At 50.3% G+C, this 15676-nt stretch overlaps 1 protein-coding gene across 1 annotated transcript; it reads left to right on the plus strand.

Moving 5' to 3' along the window:
• Positions 1-1470: 1470 nt before the first annotated feature.
• WNT8A (Wnt family member 8A) lies at positions 1471-5016 on the plus strand. Its single transcript, XM_051631216.1, has 6 exons — positions 1471-1575; positions 1668-1701; positions 1916-2054; positions 3004-3129; positions 3242-3384; positions 4435-5016. Exons 1-6 carry the CDS (start codon positions 1505-1507, stop codon positions 4996-4998), a joined length of 1077 nt encoding a protein of 358 aa, XP_051487176.1. The 5' UTR covers positions 1471-1504; the 3' UTR covers positions 4999-5016.
• The last annotated feature ends 10660 nt before the right edge of the window (positions 5017-15676 follow it).

Consider the following 15676-nt stretch of genomic DNA (forward strand, 5'->3'; position numbering starts at 1 on the left):
GCCTCCAACCCTGGCCTGATCCTACTGCCACCAGCCAGGGCTGCTCACCCAGGTGCAAAAATGGGGTTTGTCCCCGTGTGGCCCCTTTTGCTCGTGGCACGGCCCCCAAGTGCCACCTGCAGTCCTGCTCCCTTGAACCCCAGCTCTGCAGCACCTTCCTGAGGCCCCTGGCAGGACCAGCGACTGACAGCAGGAGGTGGGTGCACCCAGGGGCCAGGAAGGGAGCTGAGAGGAGGAGGGGAAGGCCCTGCCATGGAGCCAGTGCCAGGTGGATGCTGTACCTGTGCACAGGGGGTAGTGCCTGGCAGAGCCAGGGGCTGCTTGCCACTGCTGGAATGGCATGGCACAGCACTGCTTTCAGACTTGGCACCCCCTCTCAGCAGGCAGGACCCCTGCTCAGGATGACCCAGCTCCGGGCTGAGACCATTCAGCCACAGGAGAACAGATCAAGAAGTTTCCATGAACACCATCTCACTATTGCTCCATCGGCAACATTTCAGCTCCTTATAGCCCTTAACGATATCAGCCGTAACTATTAAGAGGCTTTTTTGGCTTTCCCCTGATAAGGAATTTCCTCTCCTGGGCACAGCCCGTGGCTCAGCAGCCGTGGAGGCCCCTTGCCCAGCGCAGGGGCGCGGGCAGCGCTCCTGCCTGCAGAGCCAGCAGGCAGCCAAGCCCTCACTGCAGCAGCCTTCACCCTCGGGAAATTGCTAACCCCAGAAAACTGTTCCCCTAATTACAGTGTTGGAGCAAACCACATAAATGATTCACACAGTGTTCCCAAGCTGCAGCCGCGTAAATTAGAGAGATTTCCAAACACTCCCGAGCCGTGCACGCTGTTATCAGGATGGAAACGCAGAAACTTTCATCCTAAAGAGGCGAGGAGGGGAAAAAGCCCTGTCGTTAAACTCATCTCTTCAAATCAAGAAGAGCTGGGAGGTCTATCCCCTATAGATCTTTACAGAACTGTTGTTAAAACTCCTCGGGGAGTTCTCATAGGAGGGAGCAGGGAGATAGCAGGGGAACTATAGAAATGCATCAGCTTGTTATTTTGGAGGGACGCAGGGACTGAGCCTCTGCTGGCAAGCAGGGGATGAAAAGGAGAAGGCAAGCAGACTTGAGGCCAAGAGAAAGGGATGGCTGGTGGTGGGGACGAGAGTTAAAAGTGTCCCATTGTTAGGGAAGTTTGCTCTGCTTCAGACCATCCCGCTCCCGGGGACACCGCGCCGCCTTTTGAAGTGCAACCTTAGGCGGTTCCTTGTCACCCATTGGAGCGGGAGCTTTTTTACCACATTAAGTCATTGGGTAGCAAATGAATGGGGGGGTTTTGACTATTCACAACTTCACCTTATAAATATCAGGGTTGTAGGTTCCCACAGCTTTTCTCCATCCCAATAGCTCACCTTGGGAAGGAGCACAGGGAGGCAGCCCTGCTCCCTCAGGACCTGCAGAGCAGAGAGCTACGGATCAGAAAAGGGATCCAACCCCACTCCTTGGGACAGCCATGAAGAGAAGCACCTTCCTCATCCTCTCCATCGTGGGGGTCTACAGCACCATTCTCCACGCAGCAGGATGGTAGGGTCCAACTCAATGGAAAGGGCATTTTTTCAGGGATGCTCCTCAGCCTGCCGTGAGCTCTGGGATTCATTCTCTCTTCTTTTTTTCAGGTCTGTGAACAACTTTCTGATGACGGGACCTAAGGTAATTAAAACATGGACTGTCAGGAATTAAAGTAGAGCAATTTTTGTAAATTTGTAAATGGGAAAAATCAGGATTTTCCAAGAAACCAGGTTTCCCAGAGCGTATTAGCTCCAAGTCCTGCCAACCCATGAGGGAAAGGACTCTCGACCCATTTATGTCCGTTTCCATTGCTAACTGGTAAAACAGATTTGCACCCTGCTGTTTCCCATGCCAGGCTTACCTGACCTACTCCAGCAGCGTGGCAGCCGGGGCGCACAGCGGGATGGAGGAGTGCAAGTTCCAGTTCGGGTGGGAGCGCTGGAACTGCCCTGAGAGTGCCCTGCAGCTCTCCACACACAACCGGCTCCGCAGCGGTAAGTGCACCTTTACCTGCCCACACCAGCATCCCCATCCTGGGACAACTTTGGGTGGGAGTTGGGATGCGCTCTGGAAAGAGCTGGGGCAGCTGGTTAAACCAACTGCTGGAGGAAGGGTTCGGTGTCCCAAAAATCATGGTTGTTTTTCTCCATCTGTACTTACTTGATGTGATAAATAGCACTAGTAGTTTTCTGGGAATCCCAGGCTAGGGCTCAGTCCTTCCTGCAGTGCTGCTCCATGGGCTTGTCCAGCCACTTTCTATGCAGCATCCCAGGGAGCACAGTGCTGGAGCACCTGATCTTGCAACAGGGAGAAGTGCAGGAGAGAGGGAGAAACCAGAGACACACACTAAGGAAGTGTCTTCATAAAGAAATTGTGGATGTATTTGAATACTGACTGTTTCGACAAGCAGAAATCTCTTTTTTCCCAGAGCAGCATCTCTATTTGAATCTGCTAGGAAAGCCAAAAAAGAAACTAAATGAGAAGTGTGGGTGCAGACAGCTGTTAGCACAGGTTCAACCACTGACTGAAACAAGATCAATGATGATTTTCCCCAGCAGGCAAGATCAAAGCACAAACACACCCCCCAAGCAGGAAAGGACAGAGACAAAATGAATGCCAGGAGAAAGGAGTGAGAACTAACCTTGGCCAGAGCAGGACTGGGGCATCTCATTAAGATCCTTCCCTTGCCAAGAAACTCCATCCCATGCATGGACACCTGTATAAGATTGTGCCAAATTGCTGAAACCCTTGATGCTGAAGCCTGAAAAGACACCAGCCACGAACGTTTAAGTTTCTGTAGCACCCTCAGCTTTGGCACAAACTGTTTTGTTCTTTTTCCTTCTTGCACCTTTGCAGCGTGGCAGATCTTCATTCCCGATGAACCAAGAGGGATGTCTACGTTTGCATTTGACAGCTTTTTTTCCCCCCCTTTTCTCCCCAAAGCTACCCGGGAAACATCCTTCGTACACGCCATCAGCTCGGCCGGCGTCATGTACACCCTGACCAGGAACTGCAGCGTGGGAGACTTCGAGAGCTGCGGCTGCGACGACTCCAGGAACGGCCGCGTGGGTGAGCTGCCCGCTGGGGGCTCCAGCCCCACGCACAGCCCCCCTGGGACTGCAGGATTTGGTCCCGGGGCAGGGGGGTGTGGATCTGCTCTTAGCCTGTGTCTGTCTTGCAGGTGGCCGTGGCTGGGTCTGGGGAGGGTGCAGCGACAACGTGGAGTTTGGGGAGAGGATCTCCAAGCTCTTTGTGGATGCTTTGGAAACAGGGCACGATACCCGCGCGCTGATTAACCTGCACAACAACGAAGTCGGGAGACTCGTAAGTAAAATGAATAATAAATAATCATAACAGCAACAACAGTATAATAATAAATAGTAATAATAGTAATTAAATTATGTCTATACTGAAAACAAAAGCTGAGAGCCTGGTAGGCCACTCAGGTCCCCTTTGCCAGCCCTCTGTGGCAACCTAGCCACGGTAGCGTTTGCATGGGGAAAAAATAATGGCCAGAATCTGACCCCAAACCTGAACCCAAGGAGATTCAGTAAGAGTCATTCCCAATTTTCCAGCTCCTCCAGCCCAGGGAGCTGCTCATGCACACTATGTATTCAGAAACACACAAGGTTTATACTTGCCTAGCTCTTGTCTGCTCTGTAGAACAAAGCAAGGACCACCTTTCCTTTCTTGCAATATGCATTTCCAAGCTATTTGGCTGGGGAAACCAGGTGTGAGCTGGCCCCTCTCTGAGCCGGCTGCCAGACTCACCCCCCGCTCCCTGCCCGGGCTCTCAGCATCTTGCCAAACCTCCTTGTCTGTAAAAACAAGGACGGCAACACTTAACATACCTATCTCATTGGGTGTGTCTTAATCTCACATAGATACCAGTGATTGGGACCTTAAAAATACCGGAGGGAGATTGGCAGATAATATCTGTGAAGTGCTTGGCCTGGAGGAGATGCAGAGAGGTTGGGTATGATTATTCCCAAGCAGTTTCACACATTTTAATGAAACTTCTGAGAGGGATGATGCTGCAGTGAGTGAGGTGAGCAGCTGAGAAGGACACGACCTGACAAAGGCAGGGTGGTTGTTGTTTTTATCCCTGACCCAGAGAACCAGCTCCTGCAAGGGCTGGAGACAAGAGTTTGTGGCCACTTGTTATCTCTGTCCTTTAAATTAGCAAAGAGAGACAGATGTTTTCCAGGAACTGAAATAGGAGCATCAGGTTGGATCTTGGAAGGACCTGTAGTCATGCCAAGCACGAGCCACTTTTGACCCACTGTCCCCTGAGCTAGAAGTGCCATAGAGCCTGGTTTTGAGATCCAAGCAGCACTGCTCTGCTGCTCCTAACTTCTCCCCCTTCCCACCAAGGCAGTGAAAGCCACCATGAAGCGAGCCTGCAAGTGCCACGGGGTGTCGGGCAGCTGCAGCATCCAGACCTGCTGGCTCCAGCTGGCCGAGTTCCGCGAGATCGGGAACTACCTGAAGATCAAATACAACCAAGCCCACAAGCTGGAGATGGACAAGAGGCGGATGAGAGCCGGCAACAGCGCCGACAGCCGCGGGGCCACAGCCGAGACCTTCCACCACGTCCACGCCACGGAGCTGGTCTTCCTGGAGGACTCTCCCGACTACTGCACGAGGAACGCCAGCCTGGGCCACCAGGGCACCGAGGGCCGCGAGTGCCTGCAGACCGGCAAGAACCTCTCGCAGTGGGAGAAGAGGAGCTGCCGGCGGCTCTGCACCGAGTGCGGCCTGCGCGTGGAGGAGAGGAGGGCCGAGGTGGTGACCAGCTGCAACTGCAAGTTCCACTGGTGCTGCACCGTGCGCTGCGAGCAGTGCCGGCAGCTGGTGGCCAAGCACTTCTGCGCCCGCCGCGAGGCCGCCGCTGCCCCCAACCACATCAGGAGGAGGAACAGGGGCCATAAGAGATAGAGGGTGGCCCTGGCACCCGAGGAGGATGCTTTGGTGTCCCCCGAGCTTGGAAGCTGCTAGTGGAGCTGGGGTGAGAAAAAGCATCCCCGGGGGCTGGAGGGCCAAGCAGGGCATCCCAGCAGGGCCTCCTGTGGATGGGTGCTGTGAGATTAGGAAGCACGAGGCGCGGGCGCTGGGGGACTCTGGTCCTTGCTTCCCTCAGTATTTACCAGTAGCTTCTTTCTTATTGGGAGTCACTTTATCTGTGTATCAGACAGAGGGAAGAATTTCACTCTGTAGGTGGGCTCAACCCCTCGTGCCACCACCAGCAGGTCCTCCACGGCCAGCGTTGGGTTTCCAGCCCCATGGCGAGATGGGGACAGGCAGGTCCTGCTGGGTGGCTCCATCCTGGTGGCCATGAGCACCACAGCTGGGGCAGCTCCAGCTGTTCATGCACAGGGGCTGCTCGGCAGCATTTCTCATGGAAAACTTCTGCACTTTGTGATGGGAGGGGGTTTTGCAGCACCTTGGGGTGTGCTACGACAACTGCAGCCTCATGAGGGCTTGGAGAGGTTTACAGCCAGTGTTTACAGATTTCCTTTTTTTTTTCCTTCTTTTTCCTTCAGCTTCTCCCCCCCTCCCCCCATTTTTAACTTTTTTGGTTTGGTACCAGAACCTCTGCACCCAGTAGGCAGTAGCTTTTTGTATTTGTACTGGATGAAATTAAGCTGTTGACAATTCCTATACTTTAAAAAATAATAATAATAATTAGCAGGTAAGAATTCAGAATTCTTTATGCCTAATGTTTATTAATAAGTTGTATTATTGCTTAGCACAATCTATTTTCTCTATATATTTTGAAGGTATCCCTAAAGAGTTAGATTTTGGACTCTATTTTGCAATAAACACCACAAAGAAAAGGATTGTCTTTTTTTTTTTCTCTCCTTTCTGGCTTCCTAGCAGTCTAACTTTAAGTACTAAAATGCCCCTTTCTGTGTAAAGCCAAACATTTGCAAGATTTCTCATCGTGAATCCAAAAGTCACTGAAATCAGGCAGAAGGTTGTTCTCCTTAAACTTCGATAAAAGCTGGCTCCAGTGCCGAGTCCCTGAAGGGTTTGCTTTAATACCTACTGCTGCAATATATCTCCCCTTTTCCAAGAGCTGAGTAACACAGGTGCTGCCTGCTGAAAGCCAATTTTGCAGCTCCCAACAGCACTTGGGTTTGCCTACGGCCCCACCTCCCCCAGACAATGCCAGGCTGCCCTGCTTTGATGTGGAAAAGCATCGGCAAAACTCTTGGAGGCACGAGAGGAGCCCTTTGAACCGGGGACAGGAGAGAAAATGTGGGGACAGTTGTGAATGTGTCTGCTGGTTCCCTGCTGCTCCCGGTGCCAACAGCCCCGGTGGGGAGGGCAGAGGGGACAGGGGCTGCCCCGGGCAGGTCCTGCTCTTCTCCAGGGCTCTCCAGGACTGCACTCCAGCCTGGTGTGCTCCTGGGAGTCACAGAGCTGCTCCGGAGGGAGCCAGGGCTGTGCCACCACCCGCACCCACCGTGCAAAGGCAAAGGCTGCTCTGCCAGGTTTGTTTTCCAGCCAGCGGAAGGAGGAGAGAGAAGCGAGACAAACCGAAGCCCGGGCGGTGCCAGCGCGGTGCAGCCCGCGCTGCAAACGCCTGGGTGCTGTTGTACCCGGGGGTCCCGGGGCTGGCCGTGCAAACACAGCCTGGACACACACCCGGGAAAAATCAGGAAGCTCTCAGTGTAAAACACACGAGCTGGGAAGCACAACTCGCCACCGAGCGTTTCATTTCGCAGAGCAGTCTCGTTAAAGCTGCAGCCCACCCTGCGGGGGCTTGTTCACTGCCTTGGGAGCAGCTGCTCCGAACGTGTCTGTAACTAACAGGCCACACCAACGAAGCACAAAACACCAAGATTTTTGCACAGCGTCACCACAAGAGCATTTACAACCCACCAAAATTTAAGGCTGACCTGGAAATGATACAACCAGACAAACCAAACCCCTTTCCTGCATCTTGTGTGCAGAGCACCAGAGGGTTTGCTTCTGTCACAGCTGCTGTGGGTGCCTGGGGGCTCAGCAGCACCAGCCCCGTGTCTGGGCAGCCCTGGGAGCTGCCAAAATCCCACAGAGCCACACACTGAGGGTACACAGAACACAGTGGCTGCTGCTGAGCACCCACAAGAAGGAGACTGTTTCACCCAAGCAGGCACACAAACCCTCCTGCTCTCTGCCAGCTGCAGGGTTAACACACTGCACAGGTAAATCCCAGGAGCAGGTGTGTTCAGGACATGCTGCCCACCTTACACAGCTCTCTGCAGCATCTTTTCAAACTGACATTATAACAGACAATAAGTGACAGGTTTGCAGGTGCCCATAGCATCAGACACCTGTTCCATGTGGGCTGTATCCCAAGGAAAGGGGCTGTGGAGAGGAGCAGAGATACCACAGCAGAGATGGATCCTTCTCCCAATGAACCCTCCCATTCCCACCCACCTGCAGCCAGGGGCTCACCCAGCCAGCACTCATACCCACTGCATTGCATTCAAATGCTGAAGATGAACAGTTCTTCCTTTAATTTGTCTAATTGCTTTTTTAAATCCATTTACATTTCTGGCAACCAGACTATCTAAAGCAACAAGCATAGCTCATGCAAAAGCCATGCAAAAGCCAGAGACCAAATGCAAATTGAAGCAAACTCAAGAGAAAGTTACCTACCATCCTATGATACAAATATTCCATTCTCTTTTTCTAGCATTGAGTCTGAACAAATACAAAAGACAACTCTACAACTTAGACTAGCACCTTGCCAGAGATACTACAATCCTGAAGAGGCTGAAGCTCCCTTATCCTCCCCTTTGTTGCTTGGATACAACAGCCATCAATTCTCACTACATTCACTACAAAACAATAGAAATTCAGGATCATCTTAATCCATCATGGCACTGTCAGGGAGCCCTGACACCCCTGCCCACTGGCACTCACTTTCAGCAGGAACACACAGAGAAATTCCATGGGCACAGGGCAGTAAACCCAAGGCTGCCTGCAAGACATGGCCCATCAGGCTGATTCATCCCTTCAGCAGGAATTTTATCTGGGCAGCAAACTCTTGCACAGCAGTTTTCAAAATAAATACCAGCACAGAGCAGAGCAAAGTCCTGCCAGCTGCTGGTTTGCAAAAGCTCAGCCTCCAAGGCCAGCCAAAGACCACTTGAAGAGAGTGATGATGGCTTCAAACCTGGATGCATTTATTCATGATTACCCAGAGTCAACTCCAGTTTGGGATACTGATTCCAACCACCTGTAATTCACTGCCTGCTTGGAGGGAGAGATGAACTGCCCCTAGAAACCCTTGAGGAGGAACCTAACTGTCCTCCTGCAGTCATAGTAGTGAACCTAATTAGAAGGAAAAAGTTAAAATCTTAATCTGGGCCAGGTGCTGTATGAACTCAACCAAAATCCTCCTGTGTGCCCCCAAGGAGCTGTTGGGACTGCCTCAACTCTCTGGGGCTGAGGAATCCCTGCAGCACTGGGATGCAGGAAGAGATGCTGGAGGTGCAGAGGACCTGAGCTGAGGATGCCCTGGAGCAGGCACACCCCACCCAGCCCCTTAAGGGAGGTATTCAGGAAGGGCTGTGGAGCTGCTTGGACAGTCTTAGAGCAGCACCTTCCTGTTTGGCCAGGCCTGACCAGAGCTGCTGCTCACAGGACACAGCCATTGCCATGGCCAGAGTAACCTATGTGATGAGAAGGCTGTGGGACACCAGGTGTATTGGTCTGAAATCCCCATCGGCTTTGTGGAGATTTACCACCTCCTGCAGTCTATTTGTGTCTTTATTTTCAGAAAGGACTGGTTTACACTCCATTAAAAAAAACCAAAAAAACAAAAAACAAAACATTTCCTAAATTAAGAAACAAAAGTTCAAAGAAGTTCAGCTCTAGTGTTACCACACACCAAGGTGGGCTTAGGTCAGAGCTGCCTGCTCAGCTATTGAGATTGTTTCAGAACATCAGTGTTGGGATTTAAAAAGGTATATAAATGTAGTGTTTAAGAACATGGTTTAAGCACTGGACTTAGCAGAATTAGGTTAATAGATGGCAGTTAGGTTATGGTTGGACTCAATGATCTTAAAGGTCTTTTCCAACCCAAAGGACTCTGTGATTTGTGCTTGGAGGTTGAGGTACTGCAGCAAGCAACACCTGCCCCAGACCCCCGCCCCTTGACAGGTCATATCTCTGTGCAGTGACCATCAGCAAGATGAGAATCGAGTTTATTTAATTGCCTCAGGGCTTTGCTGTTGACCACAGAGGACCAGGAGGGCATCTGCTTGATCCAGTGGCAGGGCTGAGAGGCACAGAGCCCCAGGGCTGCCCGTGGACAGGCCACACACACCGAGGGTCTTCAGGGAGTAGTTTGGAGTGGGGCAGCTTTGGCCCAGCACTGTCCTTCCCACCCATTCCCACCCCAGCTGGGGGCTCTGCTCCCCCTGACACCCCCCAGCAGCCCCCCTTTACCCCAGCCTGCTCTGCTTCAGCTGTTAAACTCCTTGCTGGGTGGATTACCTTTAATTTATGCCACCAGTGCCCTTTCATGGATTATAATTCCGCACGAGATGCTTGTGCTGCATCCTCCCCCCGTATTAAAGTGTCAGGAGTATATCCCCAGGCCATCCATCTTCAGCACTTCCGCACGGGCTTGGCAATTCTCTGACATGAATATTATGGCTCTCAATGCCCAGTCTCCATCACTCAAGCTGACAAGTGTTAGAATCTCCTCTCTTCAGCAGGGTAAGAGACCTTTTCATATGCAGCGCAGATTCCCGGTCACGCTGCATCTGGTGCAGTGAAGCCAGCGAGTGAAGCAGCTCCCTGAAGTCTTAAAAAACAAGTCACAGGTCCTTTCCGACTTGCAAAAACCAACTCTTAGCATGACAAAGTTAAAGGGCCTTAATCAGCCCCTGGGTTAGCCCCTGCTAGTGCCAGTCCCTTAGAGGGGGATGAAAAAGCATCTGTGCCTTCTGCTGGAATTATTGACAGGGGTTTTTGGGGAAGGATGGGGGATTTGGGAGTCTGGCTTGCCGGAACGTACAGGAAAGATTTTTGTGACAGTTAATGACTTTGAAACCTCAATTCTAATCTGAAGCAACTTCTTTTTCTTTTTTCTTTTTTAAGTGAGGTGCTTAAAGTTAGATCCCTAAACACCACCAGCCTAATTCCCAAAGCTGCTAAGCACCTGGGCTTCCCACAGTGCAGGGGTTTCCCTCTACATGTCCCTTGAGAGAAGCAGAGGGACAAAACTGCCCTCAAAATCCCTTCCAGCTCAGACCTTCACAGCTGTGCTGTAGTGGGGACACTCCAGTCCATGTTGCAGGACAGAAAGGGAATCCCCTGGAACTGAACTTTGTGGTGAGTCAAGTTAAATCCCTCCTACAAAATTCACGTTACCCCAAATCTTTAGCTAAACTGGTGCCTCCTTTTCTTCCCTGGAGAGCAAAAGCACTTCATAGCAACTTTGCCACCTTCCCCCTGCGAAGCTCCTTGTGGTGGCTCATTGCCAGCACAGAGCAACAGAAACTTGTTAACACCTTTTTCAGCTCCCTCTTAATAAAGCCGAGGCAATTAACAGCTTCGCCATTTACAAAACAAATCCTCTTTGCAACACCTGAGAAAAAGGGTTACATGTGTTTCCCAAACATTTCTCAGCTGAGGAGAACACCTTCAATAACTCTGCAGGGAAATGTTGCATCTGCTCTCCCTGGCTGGAGAGGACAGGTCCATATTCTCCATGAGTTCATACTGGGCTTCCATCCAGGAGGTCTGATGAGCAAGCACGGGTCTGCTGGGAAGGTTTCTTATCCAAGGGTCATTCCAAGGAGAAAGAGGTGTACAAGGAGCCAGGGTGGGAGATATTTGCCAACCAGCTGGTCCTTACTTCTGGTATGGCCACATGTGATGGTGTGCAAGAGGTGTGGGTAAGGTAGGTTGTTCCCCTCCAGAGATGTTCCCCTGAGTGGCTGGGGGAGTGGGTAATGTACAGCAGATTTACACAGGGATTCACAAGCTCCCCCACTTCTTTTTCTGGTTCCCTGCTCTCTCCTAGGATACATCCCATGCCCCCCATTTTGCAAATCACTGTCCTGGCTTACAGTGCAGTAAATTGCCCCTTTTCAAACAAGCCTCAAGGAGATGAGCAAGAGAACAGAAGATTGATGGATGAGAGACAATCAAATAAATGTAACTTCCAATGTAGTTTCAAAATTAATTCCTTCCTCCTCTTTTCCTCTCCCATCCCACTCTCCCCTCCTCCAAACACACAGAGAGGCCTATAATTTATGGAACAAGGAAGGTGACATGTTCCCTAACTAAACTATTATTTGGGTGCAGACGTGCAGGAGTACTCCCAGCCAAAGTGGACTTTGTCCAAATGCTTCTGGGGTTTGGAAAAGACCCTGTCTAAAGCTTGTATCACATCTCAGACCCAAACTTGTCCCCTCCAGAGGGTCTGAAATGCAGAGAGGGAAGGAAATGGTGTTGCTGGTTACTCCAAGTGCAGTGAGGAGCAGAGACTGATGACCACAGCTAGGAAATGTTGGCTAAAAACAGTTGGGAGGTAAAGAAGAGAAGCAACCATGTGGGACAGAGTGAGACAGGTCCAGAAAATGAAAGAGAATAAGTATAATCTGTTGTAGAAGGGGAACATAGAGCTTTACAAGGAGAAGGATATGATGGGAAATTGAAAAAGAGATCTCAAGTAGTATTTTAGCTTTTCTTTACTTTCTCTTCCTAGCTTTTCTCCAGTGTCCCATGCAATGTTAATCGAAGCCACTTGTGGGCATGGCCAGGAGAGAATAGCTCGTCAGGGGACATATGACCACAGAGCCTGGACAGTATACGGCCCTTAATTTCCTCCTCTGATGCTTTCAATAGCTCATGGGAGGCCATAAAAGATGATAATGCAGAGGCCAGTGGAAAGACTGTAAAACAGTGGGGAGAGGCACAAGTGTTACCTCGCTGGGGCTCAAACTCAGGCCATGCATGGGCTGAGTTTGCTGGTTGCAAGCTCCTCTGCTTGGGACAGCAGCTGCACTCCACAGCCCACCACACAGCCTGGCTGCCAGGGCTCCAAAATGCTGTAATGAGTTAAGTGGTCTGAGGATGAGGACAATGGTTCTCAGGTTTTTTCCCAGTTCCACTGACTTTTCTAACTCATAACACTTAGCTCCTGGCCTTATTGTCTAAAAGGATCATCCACAAGAGTATAGCTGAGAGTTTTAAAGCCTTCAATTTCTATTTCTCTCCCTTTTGCCCAGTGCTTTGCAGCTAAACCTACTCTGACCCAGCTCTCCATCCCCACTCCTGCCAGGCAGACACGTCTGCTGGCCAGCTGCCATCAGCCACGGCAGGGACAAGGCACCTCCTCCCTATCACTAAGTGGATTCCAAAGGCAATAAGCAAGAGAATAATTAAATTAACTCAGTCTCAAACACGTCCCGAGGTGCTGAGCACTCCCAGCACTGCAGCAGCACCGCAGGTGTCTGGAGAGCAGGTAATTCAGGTGGGTGGCAGGCGGCAAACGTGGCTCCAGGGGACACCTCTGCTGGGGCGGGAGCTCCGGCGGCAGCCGATCCCGGACAGGTGTGCTGGGAAGAGACTCCCAGAACGTCTTTGCTCTCGTTAGCTCAGGTCCAGGAAGAAACCAGCTACATTTATGCTTTGATGTGCTTAACTTAATAAGCCTTATCCCAGGGCAAACGGTTGTACTTGCCAGCTTGGACTGCTTCATCCTCCTGCTTCTCTCTTGTCCCATGGGCTTTTCCCTGCGGGGTGCTGGGACTGTCATCTCAGAGCAGCCTGAGCCTCTGTTTTACCAAACAGCCTCCTATTTACACTCCCTGTGAAACATCTCTATGCTTTAGATAGCAGCACAGTCATTATTTCCCTCCCCCCCACCCCCCCGATCTACTACAGGCTGTGAGACCTGAATCTGGGTCTGCTAACAGCTCACAGTTTGGGACTGATCAGGTCACAGCCTTCCCTCAGCTCCATCGTCAAGGTGTGCATGGGGAGCCTGGGCTGGCTCTGGCCAGGGTTAGTGGCAGGGCAGAGGACATCCCCACTGCAGAGCTTTATCTCACTGATCACCAGGGAGGTCACAAATCACCCTCCTTCAAGCAGTTGGGAGCAGTAAATTGTACCTCTTGTATCCAGACACCAATGTCCCAGAGCCAGGCCAGGTACATTGATAAGGAGATAGTGCAAATGGTCAAACAGGATGGAGCCCAAAAGTCACAATCTGCTGTGCTTTAACCCAGCAATTGCCATATCAGTGGGGGAGTCTTATTTAGATTATTTTAGATTATCTCCCTTTCCAAAGGGGGCTGCCCTGGCCAAGGATTTGCCACTGTCCTTCAGTTTCATGTGAAATCTGAGATCCTCTTCACTAAGTACAGGGTGTTTTGTATGTTTTCAACACCAATTTAATTACAGCTGTGATCAAATAAATATTTGGGAAGTGTAACAAATACTGCTATGAAGAGAACTCAGAAGTGCAATCAGCTCCTTTGAGTTTTAAACCCCAGATGGTCTTTGGGGCACTTCTACTCTGTTCTGTGAAAAAGAGGTAATTAATTTCCACATGCCTGTGATTACTTCAGTATTGCATTCATCACCCTGGCTTGCAACCACGCTAGCCACTTTTCAACTCATCCCCTTGAAATCCAGCTGTAAGCAGACACTGACCTCACCCCAGGGAACTATTTTCTTGAAGACTTTTTCTAGCACTAAAAACACAGTTACATCTTGGTAGGCTATTAAATCCACACGTGGAAATGAACTCATCTATCATCTTTTGCATGCAGTTTAGCTGCCTCTTAAGGAGCTACAAATGCATTACAGCAGCCCACTAAAGCAGTTCACAGGTCTTGCTTTATTTTCCCAGACAGACCATTTCTTCCTTGGAGATGACTGACTTTTGGGAAAATGTGTCAACCAAGGAGTCATGGAATAACAGATTCATCCTGCAGGTGCTGCTCCCTGGAACAAATACCACCCTTTGAACAACAGGCAGCTTTTCAGCACCAAGACCCTTGTTTTTCACAGCTACATGAGGATGGGGAAAAAAAAATGAAGGCCCAAAGGCTGGAAAAATGAAACCCAAAAGCAGTGAAGCACTGCAGAGACAAGCAGAGGGGTGCTCATAGGGTACAAGGAGACTTGCCAGAGGGACCTGCCCTGCAGGAGCTATGTTCAAGCAGCAGTTTGTCACTGGGGCCACAGATGCCTGGGAAGTGAATGAGGATGAGCTGTGGTGGCAGGTTCACTCCCTGGGTTTAGTCCAGCGTTGTCCTCTGCTCTGTGGAGGGAAGGTCCATCATTTGCCATTTGGCAGATCTCTCAAGATCAAGGGGCTGCTCCACAAGCACTCAGCTGCTAGAGCCAGGCAGTGAGCAACAGGACATGAAATCTCACCCATCTCACCAGGGTGCAGCTGCTTCTGTGATGAGCCAAAGACACCCTGATTTTCTGAGATACCACAGGAGACACACAGAGTGATCTGCTTGCTGAAAGACATGGCTTCTCAAGACAGATAAATAAATAAAAAAAAAAAAACAACTGGAAAAAGGCTAATGGTAAAAAGTCAACAGAAATCCTTAAAACAAGGTTTGTATGTGCTAGTCTTCCTTCTTAATTCCAGTTGAGTCCCTGCTGCCATGGACACAGGGGCTTCTAGCCTGTTCCTCAGAGGTCTGACTGCTAATCCACCCACCAGTCCATGAAGAAGAAACACTCTGGAGATCTCATCTAGGTTAGAAATTGTCCTTACTTCCTCATGACAGCCCAGCTGATAAGACAGCTGTGCCACAGAGTCCTTTCCATTGCAAACCACACTGGGGCAAATCACCAACTGTTCTGCTGAAATGCCTTTATAGTTAAGAAAAATTCTCAGTGGCAATGATGACATGCAGGTTTTACATGTCAAGTTTTTAAATGCATTTTTTCCCTAAACATTCAGCATTTCTTGACCCCCATTAATATTTTTTTAACTCCTTTTCAAAAGGGGTAACAGTTTCCAGCAGAAAGCCATTTCTGACTGACTTCCCCACGGGCCTGCGGTGCGTGACACGCAAATGATACCTCTGCAAAGGTGCAAAGAGCTGGGGGAAAAAGGTGAGTAAGGCAGTTGCTGGGCAAAGAATCACACAGCCTGTATTTACTTAGCAATTTTAGAACTTACTTGCTGTGATGCAGGAAGAGATCACAGCTGATCAAAGGCCAGGAGTCACCCCACGTTGGCTTCTTGCTCCTCTGCCCCACCAGCACTAAGGCCTTGGGAACACTGGAAACACCTCTGGGCTTTGCACAGGTTGGACGGCCTCCTCACAATTGCAATTTTGTCCTTTTTAGGATGTCAGAAGACTCTGAGGTCCTCAGATCTGGCTTCAATCTCCTTTCAACTCAAAAACATCCTGAGCAGCATTTGGCTCCCTGGCTGATGGTCCAGAGGAGCAGACAATCTGCTTCCCAGGCTCCATCACATGGGATGGCAGAGAAAAACAGATACAATCCAGTCTGGCAGTGGCAGAGGTTTTCATATTACTTTGTTGCTTCATTTATTGCCATTAATATTTTTTAAAGCACTTACTCAAGATCCTACACATACCCAGTATATTTAAAAACACTCCTT

Source organism: Apus apus, chromosome 13 (assembly GCF_020740795.1).
Source record: "Apus apus isolate bApuApu2 chromosome 13, bApuApu2.pri.cur, whole genome shotgun sequence".
Lineage (NCBI taxonomy): Eukaryota > Metazoa > Chordata > Aves > Apodiformes > Apodidae > Apus > Apus apus.

What these genes read in the sequence shown, in the direction of transcription:
- WNT8A (XM_051631216.1), top strand. Translation starts at nt 1,505, where the DNA reads ATGAAGAGAAGCACCTTCCTCATCCTCTCCATCGTGGGGGTCTACAGC. An exon ending in TTCTGATGACGGGACCTAAG is followed by an intron (nt 1,702 to 1,915) that starts GTAATTAAAACA and finishes TTCCCATGCCAG; the next exon opens with GCTTACCTGACCTACTCCAG. An exon ending in CTCCAGGAACGGCCGCGTGG is followed by an intron (nt 3,130 to 3,241) that starts GTGAGCTGCCCG and finishes TCTGTCTTGCAG; the next exon opens with GTGGCCGTGGCTGGGTCTGG.